The sequence below is a fragment of the Haliotis rufescens genome, unplaced genomic scaffold (genome assembly GCF_023055435.1).
Source record: "Haliotis rufescens isolate VD_foot unplaced genomic scaffold, xgHalRufe1.0.p SCAF_122, whole genome shotgun sequence".
NCBI lineage: Eukaryota > Metazoa > Mollusca > Gastropoda > Lepetellida > Haliotidae > Haliotis > Haliotis rufescens.
In genome coordinates this window covers 382,616-400,709 of record NW_025963805.1, presented here as the reverse complement: position 1 = coordinate 400,709, position 18,094 = coordinate 382,616, and the positions used below count along the sequence as shown (strand labels likewise).

Sequence of the window (18,094 nt, the reverse complement as noted above, 5' to 3'; positions counted from 1 at the left end):
CCAACACAAAACACATCATTGTAACAATCTGGGTCCTACAGCTGAATTTGTAACAGTGAAGTATTTTGGATTTATCAGTCTCCAAATTCATAACCAACATTTGATTACATTTATAAACGTCTATGTTTGTTATGTGCAACAAGAACATCATCGTGGTCAATAACCTGACAAAGAGGCAAATCCACCATGACATAATGTCACATGATATGTTTGGTGAGGAAGCCGTTATGTAATGCTTGATAGTGACCTTTATTTGTTTGACAATGTGACAATTTATGTCATTACTTGGAATGAAAAGTGTCGGATGTTCCTGGAACTTGGACCATAACAAGGACAACAATGAAGTAATTTGGACACAGATGTAAACACTTTTCGTATAAAAGCCGACTTCAGTGCCGATCAAGGTAGACCCTCCGACAATACCACCACATGGCCATGGTGTGACATATACCGTATTCGACGTAATAAGCGCCCAGGGCGCTCTCAAAATTAGAAATAGAGGCCTCTTATTAGAATATTATTTTGGTGGAAGAAACAGAGTTTAAAAAAAAAAAAATTTCGTGGTTTATGCTGACAATCTTTATATACGACAGATATATTATTCCACAATTTAATTGCCCATAATTAAGGGTGCATATAACACGGTGCGTATTATACACGAATAAATAAGTCTTGTGTACATTGATCAATCGGAAGGGGTGCTAATTGGGATTGTTCACTAGACAATATGCTAGCAATTATCGCCGTGGGCGCTTATTACGTCGAATACGGTACCTTCATATCATTGATATATACCTTGCCAGGTGGATCCCCTTGAAGTTTAACATTAGATAATGACTCCTCCACCCCAACTGAAGTTAAATATTTCAAAATCTGATCCCCTTGTAATATCCCCGAGCCCCTTCGCCATGTGAATTAAGTTGGAATGAAACAATTCTAGCAGAGTGCTGACTCAAAGCTTAATGTTCAGCCATGATATAACTTGGTGATCATTTCTACCTGCGTCCCAAATGTTTGTCAAATGCTTCTCTAAGAAGCGGATGATTTTGGCATACCTCCTGTTTGTGGAGAAAATCTCAATCCATTAATTTGCAAATGACAAAGAACAGATATTTGGACGCCACTGAGCAGTGTAAACTCTGCATGGGCATCTACTATAGTCATAACTTAACTGAGAGACTTCTCTCATTGTCAAATAAATATTAACAACTTTCTCTTGTATACCAGAGACATTATATCACATTCAGTAACAGTTTCACAAGCTTCAAAATCCTGGTCCCTGATTGGTCAGAGACAAAACAACAACTGACCAATCAAATGTCACAGAAGCATTTGCTGCTGATCCCAAGATGGTTGCTGGTTTTGCGGAGTTGTGACCTCTACCATTGACTACTGGACAGGTAGGTTTGAGGTTAGCGCTCACACAGATGTATTGTGGGTCAGGATTTGGACTTCCTGTCAGCATTCCTCGTATCCAGTCCGTCCCTGAGTGTTTCTAAGGTCCCTTTCATCTGCAAATATAAAAAAAGGCACGAAATATAAATAACAGAACAAGTTCCATTCTAACTTCAGTTCGTATGTAAATAACACATCGCTCCACTTGTCAATCTCCCCACCTGCTCATCAACTGTATGGAGGTAGCCAACACATCGCTCCACTTGTCAATCTCCCTACCTGTTCTATCAACTGTATGGAGGTAGCCAACACATCGCTCCACTTGTCAATCTCCCTACCTGTTCTATCAACTGTATGGAGGTAGCCAACACATCACTCCACTTGTCAATCTCCCCACCTGTTCTATCAACTGTATGGAGGTAGCCAACACATTGCGCCACTTGTCAATCCCCCTACCTGTTCTATCAACTGTATGGAGGTAGCCAACACATCGCTCCACTTGTCAATCCCCCTACCTGTTCTATCAACTGTATGGAGGAAGCCAACACATCGCTCCACTTGTCAATCTCCCCACCTGTTCTATCAACTGTATGGAGGTAGCCAACACATGGCTCCACTTGTCAATCTCCCCACCTGTTCTATCAACTGTATGGAGGTAGCCAACACATGGCTCCACTTGTCAATCTCCCCACCTGTTCTATCAACTGTATGGAGGTAGCCAACACATGGCTCCACTTGTCAATCTCCCCACCTGTTCTATCAACTGTATGGAGGTAGCCAACACATCGCTCCACTTGTCAATCTCCCGGTTGTACAGACTTTTCTGCTGGTTCAACAAGTTTGCCCACTGTTCCTGAGACCGGGGATATTCCCTGAAAAACGACATTAAACTTTAATATTGGAAAATGTAAAATGTCTACCCGTGAAGATCCGGGGTAGAATAGGTCTTCAGTAACCCATGCTTGCCGTAAAAGGCAACTATGCTTGTTGTAATAGGTGACAAACAGGATCGGGTGGTCAGGCTGGCTGATGCATGTCATCGTATCCCAACTGCGTAGATCAATGCTCATGATGTCAATCACTGGATTGTCTGGTCCAGACTCGATTATTTACAGACTGACGTCATAAAGCTGGAATAATGCTGAGTGCGGCCTTAAACAACTAACAACTAACAATTCATGTAAAAGTCAAACATATCATGTGATCTATCCAACATGTCATCTGTTCTGTTCAATGTGTCATGTGATCTATCTAGCATGTCATGTGATATATCCCACAAATTATGTGATCTAAACAATGTCATGTGATCTATACAACATGTCATGTGATCCATACAACATGTCATGTGAACTATCCAGCATGTCATGTGATCTATCAACATGTCATGTAATCTATCAACATGTCACGTAATCTATCCAACATGTCATGTGATCTAGTAAATATGCCAATTTTTAGTGATCTTTTCAATATATCCTCTGCCCTGCATGACTTACGCGACATTGTTGAAGTCTTTGGCAGTGTGGTGGAGGTACCTCTGCCTGACGATGTCCTCCAAGCACCACACCTTGAAGAACAGGATGGCGTTGAGGACCACCAGTACTGCCAGTCTGGAACACCAACACAGGTAAGCCAGGGTGAGTTAAGATGGTATCCTGAGGGTGAGTTTAGATGGTAATCTGAGGGTGAGTTTAGAAGGTATCCTGAGGGTGAGGTTAGAAGGTAATCTGTGGGTGAGTTTAGAAGGTTTCCTGAGGGTGAGGTTAGAAGCTATCCTGAGGGCGAGGTTAGAAGGTAATCTGAGGGTGAGTTTAGATGGTAATCTGAGGGTGAGGTTAGATGGTAATCTGAGGGTGAGGTTAGATGGTAATCTGAGGGTGAGTTTAGAAGGTATCCTGAGGGTGAGGTTAGAAGGTATTCTGAGGGTGAGGTTAGAAGGTATTCTGAGGGTGAGGTAAGAATGTATCCTAAAGGAGAGTTAGAAGGTATCCTGAGGGTGACTTTAGAAGGTATTCTCAAGGGGAGTTTAGAAGGTATTTCAAGGGAGAGGTTAGAAGGTATTCTGAGGGTGAGTTTAGAAGGTGTCCTGAGGGTGAGTTTAGGTTTTCTGAGGGTGAGTTTAAAATGTATCCTGAGGGTGAGGATAGACGGTATCCTCAGGTTGAGGTTAAAAGGTATCCTGAAGGTGAGGTTAGAAGGTATCTTGAAGGTGAGGTTAGAAAGTATCTTGAAGGTGAGGTTAGACGGTATCCTCAGGTTGAGGTTAGAAGGTATCTTGAAGGTGAGGTCAGAGGGAATGAGTGAGTGAGTATGATTTTACGCCGCTTTTTGCAATATTCCAGGGGGACACTTACAATGGGCTTCACAAATTGTACCCATGTCGGGAATCGAACCCGGTCTTCGGCGTGACAAGCAAACACTTTAACAACTAGGCTACCCGACCACCTCCGGGTGAGATTAGAAGGTATTCTCTGGGGGTGAATCAAATTTCAGGCTTTTTAGGGGTGTCTCTACATGTTGTCACTCCTCAGCCTAGTAAATGTCTTGCGCTAAGTTGCACCCCTGCCTGACCGCGCAGTACATGATATGCATGCCCATGTATTGGTTAATACTCTGATTCTAATATCTGATTTTCAAAAATAAATCTCAAGTTTCTCAATATTCTGGTCTAGTAACCAGTTGCTAACTTGCTAGTTTAAGTACCAGGCAAGTTTAACAAAACTGGCTGATAACAACATCACATTGTTAGCATGGCCACACTGAACATGGAGCAAGTCATGAAAAACAGTGAAGATCCGGGGTAGAATAGGTCTTCAGCAACCCATGCTTGCTGTAAAAGGCAACTATGCTTGTCGTAAAAGGCAACTTACGGGATCGGATGGTCAGGCTCTCTGACTTGGTTGATGCATGTCATCGATCCCAATTGCTTGGATCAGTGCTCATGATGTCAATCATTGGATTGTCTGGTCCAGACTCAATTATTTACAGACCGCCGTCATATAGCTGGAATATTGCTGAGTGTGGCATTAAACAACAAACAAACCAACAAACCAACACAAAAAACAGAATAGATTTAGCCACAAGTCTAGTAAATGTCTGTCCGTCCACTGATAGTAGTCCATATAAAAACATTAACATCTGCTCAAAAGGAGGGAAAAGAGCCATATTCAGGCTAGAAGGTTTTCGGCACAAGCTGTTGTGATTAGAGTTTTGTGACTTCTATCGTTGCGTGAGGCAGGCACATCGTGGCCGCCCTCGTATATGTAGATATTACTGCTGATCATCTATCATACCTCTGATCAAGAAAGATGATCTTAGTTTGTATTCTAAACGAAATATTGCCCAACATAGACATTTCTAAATTAAATATTGTCCAACATAGACTCTTCTTACCAGAGTATTGTCCAACATAGACACTTCTAAACAGAATATTGTCCAAAATAGACACTTCGAAACAAAATATTGTCTGACATAGACACTTCGAAACAAAACATTGTCCGACATAGACTCTTCTAAATGGAATATTATCTGATGTAGACACACAAACATGAACACTCAAAGCAGTAAAAGCAGTGCTCATACTTACATAAAAAATATTAATCGCACAAAGGATTCTGCATTCACACTCAGCTTCATGTCCCGGTTGCCCATGTCTGAAATAAGGAGACACAGATGAAATATCACCACACCCATTATCCATAGTGAGACAACTTCTGCAATAATCGAGGGATACCAACGCTGCACTCAGCAATATTCCAGCTATATGACAGCGGTCTGTAAATAATCGAGTCTGGACCAGACAATCCAGTTATTGACATCATGAGCATCGATCTACGCAGTTGGGATACGATGACATGCATCAGCGAGCCTGACCACCCGATCCTGATGGTCGCCTCTTACGATATGCATAGCCGCCTTTTACGGCAAGCATGGGTTGCTGAAGACCTATAGTAAGCTGTGTGACTTGGCTCACTGATGATCTGTATTCCAATATCAGAATCATGTTTGGTTCTGAAACTGAAGATCACTATTTCCCTAAAATAAAAGAAAAAGAAAATGGTCACTTCTTAACACTCTCATACTGTATGATTCCATGGTCCCTTCTTAACACTCTCATGCTGTATGATTCCATGGTCACTTCTTAACACTCCCATACTGTAGGACTCCATGGTCCCTTCTTAACACTCTCATACTGTATGACTCCATGGTCTCTTCTTAACACTCTCATACTGTAGGACTCCATGGTCTCTTCTTAACACTCTCATACTGTAGGACTCCATGGTCTCTTCTTAACACTCTCATACTGTAGGACTCCATGGTCCCTTCTTAACACTCTCATACTGTATGACTCCATGGTCTCTTCTTAACACTCTCATACTGTAGGACTCCATGGTCTCTTCTTAACACTCTCATACTGTAGGACTCCATGGTCTCTTCTTAACACTCTCATACTGTAGGACTCCATGGTCCCTTCTTAACACTCTCATACTGTAGGACTCCATGAACCCTTCTTAACAACCTCATACTGTATGACTCCATGGTCCCTTCTTAACACTCTCATACTGTATGATTCCATGGTCACTTCTTAACACTCTCATGCTGTATGATTCCATGGTCACTTCTTAACACTCCCATACTGTAGGACTCCATGGTCTCTTCTTAACACTCTCATACTGTATGACTCCATGGTCTCTTCTTAACACTCTCATACTGTATGACTCCATGGTCTCTTCTTAACACTCTCATACTGTATGACTCCATGGTCTCTTCTTAACACTCTCATACTGTATGACTCCATGGTCTCTTCTTAACACTCTCATACTGTAGGACTCCATGGTCCCTTCTTAACACTCTCATACTGTAGGACTCCATGGTCTCTTCTTAACACTCTCATACTGTATGACTCCATGGTCTCTTCTTAACACTCTCATACTGTAGGACTCCATGGTCCCTTCTTAACACTCTCATACTGTATGACTCCATGGTCTCTTCTTAACACTCTCATACTGTAGGACTCCATGGTCTCTTCTTAACACTCTCATACTGTAGGACTCCATGGTCCCTTCTTAACACTCTCATACTGTATGACTCCATGGTCTCTTCTTAACACTCTCATGCTGTATGACTCCATGGTCTCTTCTTAACACTCTCATACTGTAGGACTCCATGGTCTCTTCTTAACACTCTCATACTGTAGGACTCCATGGTCCCTTCTTAACACTCTCATACTGTATGACTCCATGGTCTCTTCTTAACACTCTCATGCTGTATGACTCCATGGTCCCTTCTTAACACTCTCATACTGTATGACTCCATGGTCTCTTCTTAACACTCTCATACTGTATGACTCCATGGTCTCTTCTTAACACTCTCATACTGTAGGACTCCATGGTCTCTTCTTAACACTCTCATACTGTAGGACTCCATGGTCCCTTCTTAACACTCTCATACTGTATGACTCCATGGTCTCTTCTTAACACTCTCATGCTGTATGACTCCATGGTCCCTTCTTAACACTCTCATACTGTATGACTCCATGGTCTCTTCTTAACACTCTCATGCTGTATGACTCCATGGTCCCTTCTTAACACTCTCATACTGTATGACTCCATGGTCTCTTCTTAACACTCTCATACTGTATGATTCCATGGTCCCTTCTTAACACTCTCATGCTGTATGATTCCATGGTCCCTTCTTAACACTCTCAGACTGTATGACTCCAATCACGGCACCACTTACGTTTCACTGGGGAGGGAGGGGCTGACATCTGTCTCTCGGGCTGCCGTGATGGCGTTACAACTTCTGAAATGCTCCCAACGATTTTCCTGCGTCTACGCAGTTTCTTCTTGGCTGGTTTCTGACTGCTGCTGATGGTCTCCTGTCTCTCGGCCTCCCGCCGCAGGTGAGCCGCTGAAACACAGCCTCCAGTGTCAGCACGCCTGGCAATAGCTTACCTCGGAGTGTTTGTTGTTTTACGCTAGTTAGCAATATTCCATAATCCATATTCTAGCTACAGTAGAACATGGTTATAACAGTGTTCGAAATACCTGCCTGCCCGACCGTCCGAGACGGGTTGATTTCAACTCGGGCTGCCATATTTTCAAATCCCCCTGCCCGACGGTTGGGTTATATTTCATATGTGACAATATTCTAAATTTTTCCCGATGATAATCATTAATTCACATGTAAAGATGAATGATAAAATGTAACCAAAAAGAAATCCCGTTAGCTTATCCTGAGAAACATATGATTATAGTGGGCAGGCAGGTTTTAGTCAGGGCTGGCAAGTATTTCAGCTAGCCAGTCCTGTGGTCTGGCTGAAATTTTTGGGAGTTTCATACCCTGGTTATAACAAACTACAAGGGACCAGAGAAATCAGTTCGTTATATACGTTGTTCGTTATATACGTTTTCACTCGGAAACTTCTGCTATCTTGGCTAAAACAAACCACAATACACATACACGTTTATACACGTTTCCTCCCACATCTACCAGGGATTCAGTCAAAAAGTACCAAATGACTTAACTTCATAAAATATTAATGCAAAGGTCAGAAGAAATTATATCTGACATTATCATTTTATCAGAATAATATATTGAGTGAGTGAGTGAGTGAGTGAGTGAGTGAGTGAGTGAGTGAGTGAGTGAGTGAGTGAGAATTGAACCCGGGTTTTTGGCTTGACGTGCGAACGCTTTAACCACTAGGTTACCCGACCGCCCACATCGAAGCCCAACGGAGAGCTAGCGATACGGTCACTTTGATGTATAAATATATATTGTCATGCAACTCACTGTCGCAGTTGTAGTAGCATATCTATATAATTATGCAAAACAATATGTAAAGCGCCCCCATCTACTATATTAGTCCGTTCTATACAGCTTTCTGAAAAAGCGTGTTTGTTAACAAACAAGAGAAAAGTCCGGTCACGTGATATGCAAATTAGCCTGTGGCAATGGAGTAATGCTAAGTCACCACTGCGCCGGAGTGTGGTCTGTGTACTCACATAGTGCACGGAAGTAGTCCGTCAGTCCCCCGACAGCGCTCCGCTCGATCATACCTGCAACACACAAGTCACATGTCAACTGCTGCAAGTCCCAACTCAGATTTCTTATTGGTTGGTTTGTTGGTTGTTTAACGCCGCACTCAGCAATATTCCAGCTATATGATGGCGGTCTGTAAATAATCAAGTCTGGACCAGACAATCCAGTGATTGATATCATGAGCATCGATGCACGCAATTGGGATCGATGACATGCATCAACCAAGTCAGCGAGCCTGACCACCCGATCCCATTAGTCGCCTTTTACGACAAGCATAGTCACCTTTTACGGCAAGCATGGGTTGCTGAAGGCCTATTCTACCCCGGAATCTTCACGGGTCTGGGGTAGTTCTACTGGTATCGTATTTGAATCGAGGGACCTCCTAAAACTGATCATACTTTAATTTGTAATTATTCTCAAAGACATGTACTTTCATCCTTTATTCAAAAAAACACTGACAAGCAAATTGTCCTGTATCCCATGGAGGAAACATTACAATTACTCATTATAGAATCCAGATGACTGGCCAGTCGCAGTCTTGTAAAAAGCCCATACAAGTCAGTCGGCCTGTATGGATATGACAATGATACTGTGTTCCATATGTCAGTCTTGTGGTGTACATGACAATGACACAGTGTTCCATATGTCAGTCTTGTGGTGAATATGACAATGACAAAAAGTTCCATATCAAGTCAGTCTTGTGGTGTACATGACAATGACACAGTGTTCCATATGTCAGTCTTGTGGTGTACATGACAATGACACAGTGTTCCATATGTCAGTCTTGTGGTGTACATGACAATGACACAGTGTTCCATATGTCAGTCTTGTGGTGTACATGACAATGACACAGTGTTCCATATGTCAGTCTTGTGGTGTACATGACAATGACAAAAAGTTCCATATCAAGTCAGTCTTGTGGTGAATATGACAATGACAAAAAGTTCCATATCAAGTCAGTCTTGTGGTGTACATGACAATGACACAGTGTTCCATATGTCAGTCTTGTGGTGTACATGACAATGACACAGTGTTCCATATGTCAGTCTTGTGGTGTACATGACAATGACAAAAAGTTCCATATCAAGTCAGTCTTGTGGTGTACATGACAATGACAAAAAGTTCCATATCAAGTCAGTCTTGTGGTGTACATGACAATGACACAGTGTTCCATATGTCAGTCTTGTGGTGTACATGACAATGACAAAAAGTTCCATATCAAGTCAGTCTTGTGGTATACATGACAATGACAAAAAGCTCCATATCAAGTCTCTCTTGTGGTGTACATGACAATGACAAAAAGTTCCATATCAAGTCAGCCTTGTGGTGTACATGACAATGACAAAAAGTTCCATATCAAGTCAGTCTTGTGGTATACATGACAATGACAAAAAGTTCCATATCAAGTCAGTCTTGTGGTGTACATGACAATGACAAAAAGTTCCATATCAAGTCAGTCTTGTGGTATACATGCCTGTTCAGGTCTTAACATCTTATATAAATCAGCCTTAAGACAAATTGCAAAGAACATGGTTTATTTCACGTTAAACATTGTTCCATCATGACATAATTTCTAGAGATTCGAACATGCGCTCGCAACTTGATGACGTCATATATTGGATGTTGTTATTTTTTAGAGTATCAGTATTGGGAGAAACGGTACAGGTTATTAACGTGAGGATTGTGAGAATATGCGGGAAATACCCACCTGTGCATAAAATGGACTTGTCCGACATTGCTGAGGTTGGATTCTATTGAGGGGGTCATCATTATTAAAATACGGGTATATTCTTTCAAAGCTTGTACATTACTTACTCATCCTTAAAGAGGCTGTACCTAATGTTGATATCTCATACAAGAAATATAGCCCCTCATGGTTTATTCTCCCTGCAGTGTTTTATTGAATGATAAACCACGCCCATGCGTCGTTTGTTTCTTAAGTACACCTCACTAGTGATCATGTAACTCAAATACTTGACATATATAACCAAAACGTGCCACTTACCCTTGACAATGCCGATGACAGATTTCTTGTACCTCACTTCACTGGAGACATGGATCCGACACTTGTTCTTGGAAACCCGTGTCAGGCAGTAGCGGTTGGCCACGAAGAAGGCATCAGCGTAGGGGATGCCGCCGTTCATGCAGTCAGTGTCGATGAGGTACATCAGCCCTGGTTCGCTGTCCTTCATACACGTCTGTAAACACAAGGTCATAAGGATGTCACAACATCAGGAGCCTTAACTTGCCCTTCCTGCAGTACACTAACACTCTGTAGCCTGTAGTATCACCTATTTGTCGGCAGTCGGTTTTCCCAGCAGGGGAAGTTGACATGTTACAATGAATGAAGGAGCGTCCTCCATTTGAGGCAGCAAGACATGGCCAGATATATTGTTATGAGTCACTGTACCCCTGTCTTTTATGAACATCCAGTTTTAAGAGCTTAGTGTTAGTTGACATCGACTTAGCATGGGGGGGGGGGGCACGGGTGGCCTAGTCATCTAAGGTGACGCGATTCGCTGTGTAGAGGTGCGTCCCTTGAGCACGCCAGAAACCTATGATTGTGGGTTCGAATCCCGGTTCGCCCTGATTATGTTTCTAGGTTTGTCAGCACCATACCCATGCTCGTGGGCTTCACCAAAGTGGTAAACGTCCAAGATCTGCATCACTTCGGGCTTTCCTTCCACATGAAGCTGGATATATAACTGGAATACTCTTAAAAGCGGTGTTAAACCCAACTCACTCACTCACTCACTTAGCATGGTCATCAGCCTTTTGTTTGGCCATTCCGAGCACCTGCTTGATATTTAATACCCCCAATGGTTCACTTCTATCATACACTTGGTTAACAGATGGCATGTATGCAGCACCCATGGTACAACAGACAACAATCAATGCCCAGGGTTCACTCTAGGAATTGTCTGACATGGGCCCTTTGTGAGAAAACTTCAAATATTCCCATACAGCACAGTGTTAAAATGCCCCTTTGTATTTGAAAATGTGGGGCTTTTTTTCAAATTTAGGGACATCAAGCACGAGGCCCCACCCTAGAATTATCCCTGAATGCCAGCTTGAAAATGTAGTCAGAAATAGTCTTGTATGCTTTTCTGCAGAGGTATCTACTGTATTTTGCTCCAAATTAGAGGTAATATTAATTCATCAGTTAAAAAATTAATTTCATGGTGCTGTTTTACCTGGATTCAAAGTCATATTTTTCATTCAAAATCCTATATATATTATTCTATGAAATACAAATTTTGGAAATGGCATGCCAAAACTTTCCGATACATCTTCGCAAAAAATAAAAGTGAGAAAATGAAAGATAAAATTCGACACCCCAGATGGACATAGTGACTGTCTGAAGCTCACTGCACCTGTTTTTCTTCTGAGGGGGAAGTCTTTGGCCCTATGGAATGGTTGAGTGTGAGGGTGTAGTGGATGATGCGTGCCCGGCTTCCGTTCTCGTCAACCTCGCTCCACTCTGGCAGCTCCAACTCTACAAACACAAGCCAAGGTCAAGGTCAGCTTAGGTCAAGGTCACAGAAAATAATGGGCCATGGTCATAATTAGTACACAACTGGCCAAACTTATATTACAAAAAAGGTCAAGGTAATACAACACATGAAGATCAAAGGTCACACAGGCGTGTTAGCATGACACACATCAGGTCAGGGTTATTGATGGAAAAAGGTCAAGGCCACCAATGATTAAGAGTTGAGTAAAGTTTTGGCAGACGACAGATCAACCGACTCTTATGACCTATTCTAACCCAGATCTTCACGGGTAACTTCAGGATGTAGATCTATCAGTTGCTGGTTACAGTTATGACACAGAGACACACAACAGGTCTGGGTTAATGTTGGAATAAGGTCAAGGCCACCACTGATTGTGAGCACACAATATGTCTAACTCTGTGACTGTCATATTCATCAAATCAGTCAAAAACATCCTATACAATGCTACGTTCTGAAGAAAAAAGATTAACACTGATCTCATATAACCAAAGCAACATAAGTAAATTTATTTTAACTTCGCCAAATAATACAGCATGGACAGGTTAGATTATGGATTTGACTGACAAGTTAAATACTGACATTACTTGTGCAAGACAACATTGAAACAGTGAAGGGAGTTCTGAGAATGTGAACCAATGTAAGTTTCAGGCTAAGGGTGAGTGAGTTGGGTTTAACGCCGCTTTAAACAGTATTCAAGTTATATCGCGGCGTGTCAGCTTAATGTGGGAGGAAAGCCCGTAGTGATGCAGGTCTCAGACGTACCACATCGGCGGAACCCACGAGCACGGGTATGGTGCTGACAAATCTAGAAACATAATCAGGGTGAACAGATTGGCAGCAAATTCCTGTCATTCAAACACCAGTTTGGTTGTCTGCTAACTTAACTTTAGGATGTTTGTTTGTTCGTTTGTTGTTCAATGCCACACTCAGCAATATTTCAGCTACATGACAGTGACCTATAAATAATCAACTCTGGACCAGATAATCCAGTGATTGATATAATGAGCATTGACCAACACAATTTGGATAGGATGACATGCATCAACTAAGCCAGTGAGTCTGACCACCTCATCCAGTCAGTTGCCTCTCACAACTCTTTTGACCTATTCTAACCTGGATTCATGGGTAACTTTAAGATGTAGATCCATCAGTTGCTGGTTACTGTCAGAGACAGTGACAGTTTCTCACACAGGACACTTAATACAATGTCGATATCTTGGCTGAAAATAGACACCAGGCAACTGAGCATAGTTCTCTTGAATGGCTTACCAAAAGTCTTCCTTGATGCAACAAACTGTCTGAAGAATGCAGAGTCTGTGAAGAGGTACTCGAAAGCTTGGTCCACCGAGAGGTTGAACACTTCATCAAGGTAACACTTCTCCAGGTGCTCATGACCCGAACACGTTACCTCACCTGGAAACACCACCACATAAGTCAAACACCATCACATAATCACATAAATCAAACATCACCACATAAGTCAAACACCACCATATAAGTCAAACACTATCTTGGAAGTCAAACACCACCACATAAGTCAAACACCATCACATAAATCAAACATCCAAACCTAAGTCAAACACCACGACAAAGGTCTAACACTATGTTGGAAGTCAAACACCACCATATAAGTCAAACACCATCACATAAGTCAAACACCCCCATGTAAGTCAAACACCATCACGGAAGTCAAACACCCCCATGAAAGTCAAACACCATCACGGAAGTCAAACACCCCCATATAAGTCAAACACCATCACATAAGTCAAACACCCCCATGTAAGTCAAACACCATCACGGAAGTCAAACACCATCACGGAAGTCAAACACCCCCATGTAAGTCAAACACCATCACGGAAGTCAAACACCACCACAGAAGTCAAACACCATCACGGAAGTCAAACACCATCACGGAAGTCAAACACCCTCATGTAAGTCAAACACCACCACATATGTCAAACACCACCACCTAAGTCACACCTTACTCAGTGACAAAAGAAATTATCCAGGCACATAGTTAATAACTTAATATCTGCTAGTGACACATGTAATACAGATGAACACCATGACACACCATGACATCCAAACAACATACAGACCTTCACTGTCCTCCGTTGTGTCCCCGAAGTCAGTGGGCACCTCGGTACCACGAATACCAAGGGGGGAATCTAACGAGACTGGCAACTGGCAGAAGACTTCGTCGGACACGAGGACATCTGTGTCATCGTTGCTGATAAGCTGACCCAGTTCGCCCTGCAAATGGATATCGGAGGAATCAGACAGCCCCTGAAATGTTAGAGTTCGTACCTTTAAAGAAACAACAAACAATGGTTATCTTGTCAGCACCAGCATGCAGGAAGTGCTTGTTCATCAGCGCTTGGAACAATAATAACATACTAGAGGTGCAGGGTATTACCCGTATACCACGACAGCAAATACTAACGAATACGTATCACAATATGTTTGGGCAAAAAATGGTATATTGCGTTTTTCAAAATCATGCTTTTCAGAAGCTTGTCGCAAAGTCCTATATAAGTTGCAAGTCAAATTGAAATTATGAATTCAGAAATTAGCAACTGCTTCCAGTTATGAAAAGAGAGGAACTATTTGTGACCAGTTTTACTGTATATAATGTGTCTATTACGCATGCGTTGTGACCATAGCAACTTTCAACAAAATACGAATTTGTCAAAAAATGTGCTGGGGGTGTATTTTTTTTAATTCAGGACACATGCATTATATTGTGGGACGTATCGCAACATGTCAATCATTATTGTAATAAATTGTAAAACGAAATTCAGGCCAACCCCCACGACCACATACTGATATTCTACCCAGCAAACAGGAAGACACTCGTTACATAGGGATCTTGTAGTGAGCAGTAGAGGACGTAACGTGTACGCGAGATGGCTCTCCCGTCTCGCGTACAAGTGACCACCTGAGAGGGGGTCACTCGTATGCGTGACGGCCTGTCAGTGGACCATGGATTTCTGCATGTTGCACAAAAAAATGTCTCTACAAGCGTTATTTGTTAAAATAATAAAACAAAATTAAGTACAGTTATTGATCATTGATAAAAAAAATGTCATAAGAAAAATAATAAATGGTCAAATTGGGAGAAAAATGTGCAAAAATCGAGCAAAATGTTCTGTTTTTGACGGCGATTTTCTCCTATGTACATATTTTTCAGAAACTAACACGTAGTATTTTCTAAAAGCTTATTCATCGTAGAGTTACAAAATATATAAATTATTTCACGCACACCAACGCACACCCATTTTCCATCGCGTTGAAACATGTTTACTTTCTTCGAAACTGCGCGAACCATCTCGCGTACAAGTGACTGGTCGACAAGCCGATAAAGGGAGGTAACCGATGCCTGACTAAAATGTTCAATCGGAACATCCATCTTGTTACACTAAATGTGTCTGAATCAGAATGATGCGTATAATATGCACGATATTTATTTAGCGCGTAGTTTCGTGGTTAGAACAAGGAGGAAATGTATTTTGGTGAGTAAGTGGCCTAGTACTCTCCCTTCAGCTTCAGTCATTTGTTCTCATATCAATCAGGACATGAAGCTTTATGTACAATAACATCTTTATACTGAGTTACAACGTTGCAGGGCTACCCGACCGCCCCTGTTCTCATATCAATCAGGACATGAAGCTTTATGTACAATAACATCTTCATACTGAGTTACAACGTTGCAGGGCTACCCGACCGCCCCTGTTCTCATATCAATCAGGACATGAAGCTTTATGTACAATAACATCTTTATACTGAGTAACAACGTTGCAGGGCTACCCGACCGCCCCTGTTCTCATATCAATCAGGACATGAAGCTTTATGTACAATAACATCTTTATACTGAGTAACAACGTTGCAGGGCTACCCGACCGCCCCTGTTCTCATATCAATCAGGACATGAAGCTTTATGTACAATAACATCTTTATACTGTAACAACGTTGCAGGGCTACCCGACCGCCCCTGTTCTCATATCAATCAGGACATGAAGCTTTATGTACAATAACATCTTTATACTGTAACAACGTTGCAGGGCTACCCGACCGCCCCTGTTCTCATATCAATCAGGACATGAAGCTTTATGTACAATAACATCTTTATACTGTAACAACGTTGCAGGGCTACCCGACCGCCCCTGTTCTCATATCAATCAGGACATGAAGCTTTATGTACAATAACATCTTTATACTGAGTAACAACGTTGCAGGGCTACCTGACCGCCCCTGTTCTCATATCAATCAGGACATGAAGCTTTATGTACAATAACATCTTTATACTGTAACAACGTTGCAGGGCTACCCGACCGCCCCCGTTCTCATATCAATCAGGACATGAAGCTTTATGTACAATAACATCTTTATACTGAGTAACAACGTTGCAGGGCTACCCGACCGCCCCTGTTCTCATATCAATCAGGACATGAAGCTTTATGTACAATAACATCTTTATACTGTAACAACGTTGCAGGGCTACCCGACCGCCCCTGTTCTCATATCAATCAGGACATGAAGCTTTATGTACAATAACATCTTTATACTGAGTAACAACGTTGCAGGGCTACCCGACCGCCCCTGTTCTCATATCAATCAGGACATGAAGCTTTATGTACAATAACATCTTCATACTGAGTAACAACGTTGCAGGGCTACCCGACCACCCCTGTTCTCATATCAATCAGGACATGAAGCTTTATGTACAATAACATCTTTATACTGTAACAACGTTGCAGGGCTACTCAGACCTACAGATAAGCTGCGTATTTGCGTAAAATACTCTCCAAAAATATTCAAAACCCAATTACTTTCAATCATCTTGCCTACAAAAACTCATGCATAAAAGGAAAAACTCAAATGTATAAAAACAGGACACGTAAATACCAAATGAAGCTTTTTTTAGCATGCGTACAACGGAGCTAATTTCCGAAACACAATTATGAGCTAATTTATTTTCTGAGTAAAGCCCAAATATTTAGAACAATTCTATACATCTAAAACATTATTTTATTTTTTTTAAATCTTAAAATGATCACTAATTTGGGGAAAAACCCAATAGAGTGACGAATGGATGAGTGAAATAATATTGGTTACCCAATGAAAAATGTTGTAACCCAATTAAAATAGAAACCCTAGAGTAAAAACTCAATTGCTCAAAAAGTTATCTGGAGCTCTGGCTACCTCTTGCCCCTTCATCAGGTGAATACTGAGTTTGTTTGTTTGTTTGTTTGTTTAACACGACACCCAGCAATACTCCAGCTATATGATGGCGGTCTGTAAATAATCGAGTCTGGACAAGACAATCCAGTGATTGACATCATGAGCACTGATCCACGCAATCAACCAAGTCAGCGAGCATGACCACCCGATCCTGTTAGTCGCCTTTTACGACAAGCATGGGTTGCTGAAGACCTATTCGAAAACTGAGTTAGTATATTGAGTCAATATATATACCTGCTAATATGTTTACTCAAGGTAGGATTTATGTACAAAGATAACAACACATCGAGGAAGGTGATGGAATAAATGGAAGAGAAGCCAATGAAATACCATAAAATAGTGAAATAATGTGAACACACCACATTCATATATACTGAACAAAAAAAGTTAGGGATCACGAATATTTTGGGGATAATTTTTGCACTGAAAAACGAGCAAAAAAATTCATAAAAATATCCCCCAAAATATTCATGATCCCTAACTTTTTTTGTTCAGTATATACAAACTCAATTCAGGGGAAGAAGGGGAAGAAGCATCTGTTCTGTGTGCCGTACCTTGGGTGGCATGATCTCTTCCTTGCTGAGCCTCTCCCGGAGGTCGTCCATGCCGGGGGGCGGCACGTAGTCGTCGTCACTGGAGGTGAGCCCCAGCTCCTCGCCATAGCTGTAGTGTATCCACTGCCACAGCTCCTTCGGACTCATCGGCTGCCGAAACCAAACACAACTTTATTGTGGTCAGTGAGCATGTTTATATGCCACTCTCAACAATACACACAAGTTATACATTTGTATGACATAGGAACCTGTCCTTGAAGGACAGAACAATAAATAGCAACACATATGACCTTAAAACTAGGGTGAAAACAATACTATAATCAGGCTAATGAACAACACTATAAAATTTGG

General features: G+C 41.7%; 1 protein-coding gene across 4 annotated transcripts in view; it reads right to left on the bottom strand.

Annotated features, from left to right (window-relative positions):
• Positions 1–307: 307 nt before the first annotated feature.
• The window catches only part of LOC124116551 (protein Aster-B-like), a 95,415-nt gene continuing 77,628 nt past the window's right edge, over positions 308–18,094 (bottom strand). For 3 of the 4 annotated variants that reach the window (XM_048393934.1, XM_048393937.1, XM_048393936.1), the window contains exons 7-17: positions 17,744–17,893; positions 14,048–14,234; positions 13,218–13,361; positions 11,808–11,929; positions 10,439–10,631; positions 8,397–8,450; positions 7,132–7,302; positions 4,979–5,045; positions 2,889–3,002; positions 2,147–2,267; positions 308–1,511 (exon numbers count right to left, since the gene is read on the bottom strand). In XM_048393934.1, the coding sequence (XP_048249891.1) occupies positions 1,440–1,511; positions 2,147–2,267; positions 2,889–3,002; positions 4,979–5,045; positions 7,132–7,302; positions 8,397–8,450; positions 10,439–10,631; positions 11,808–11,929; positions 13,218–13,361; positions 14,048–14,234; positions 17,744–17,893 (1,395 nt within the window). In that variant the 3' untranslated portion in view covers positions 308–1,439. The remainder of the gene's footprint in view (positions 1,512–2,146; positions 2,268–2,888; positions 3,003–4,978; positions 5,046–7,131; positions 7,303–8,396; positions 8,451–10,438; positions 10,632–11,807; positions 11,930–13,217; positions 13,362–14,047; positions 14,235–17,743; positions 17,894–18,094) is intronic. The other variant, XM_048393935.1, reaches the window with a different exon arrangement.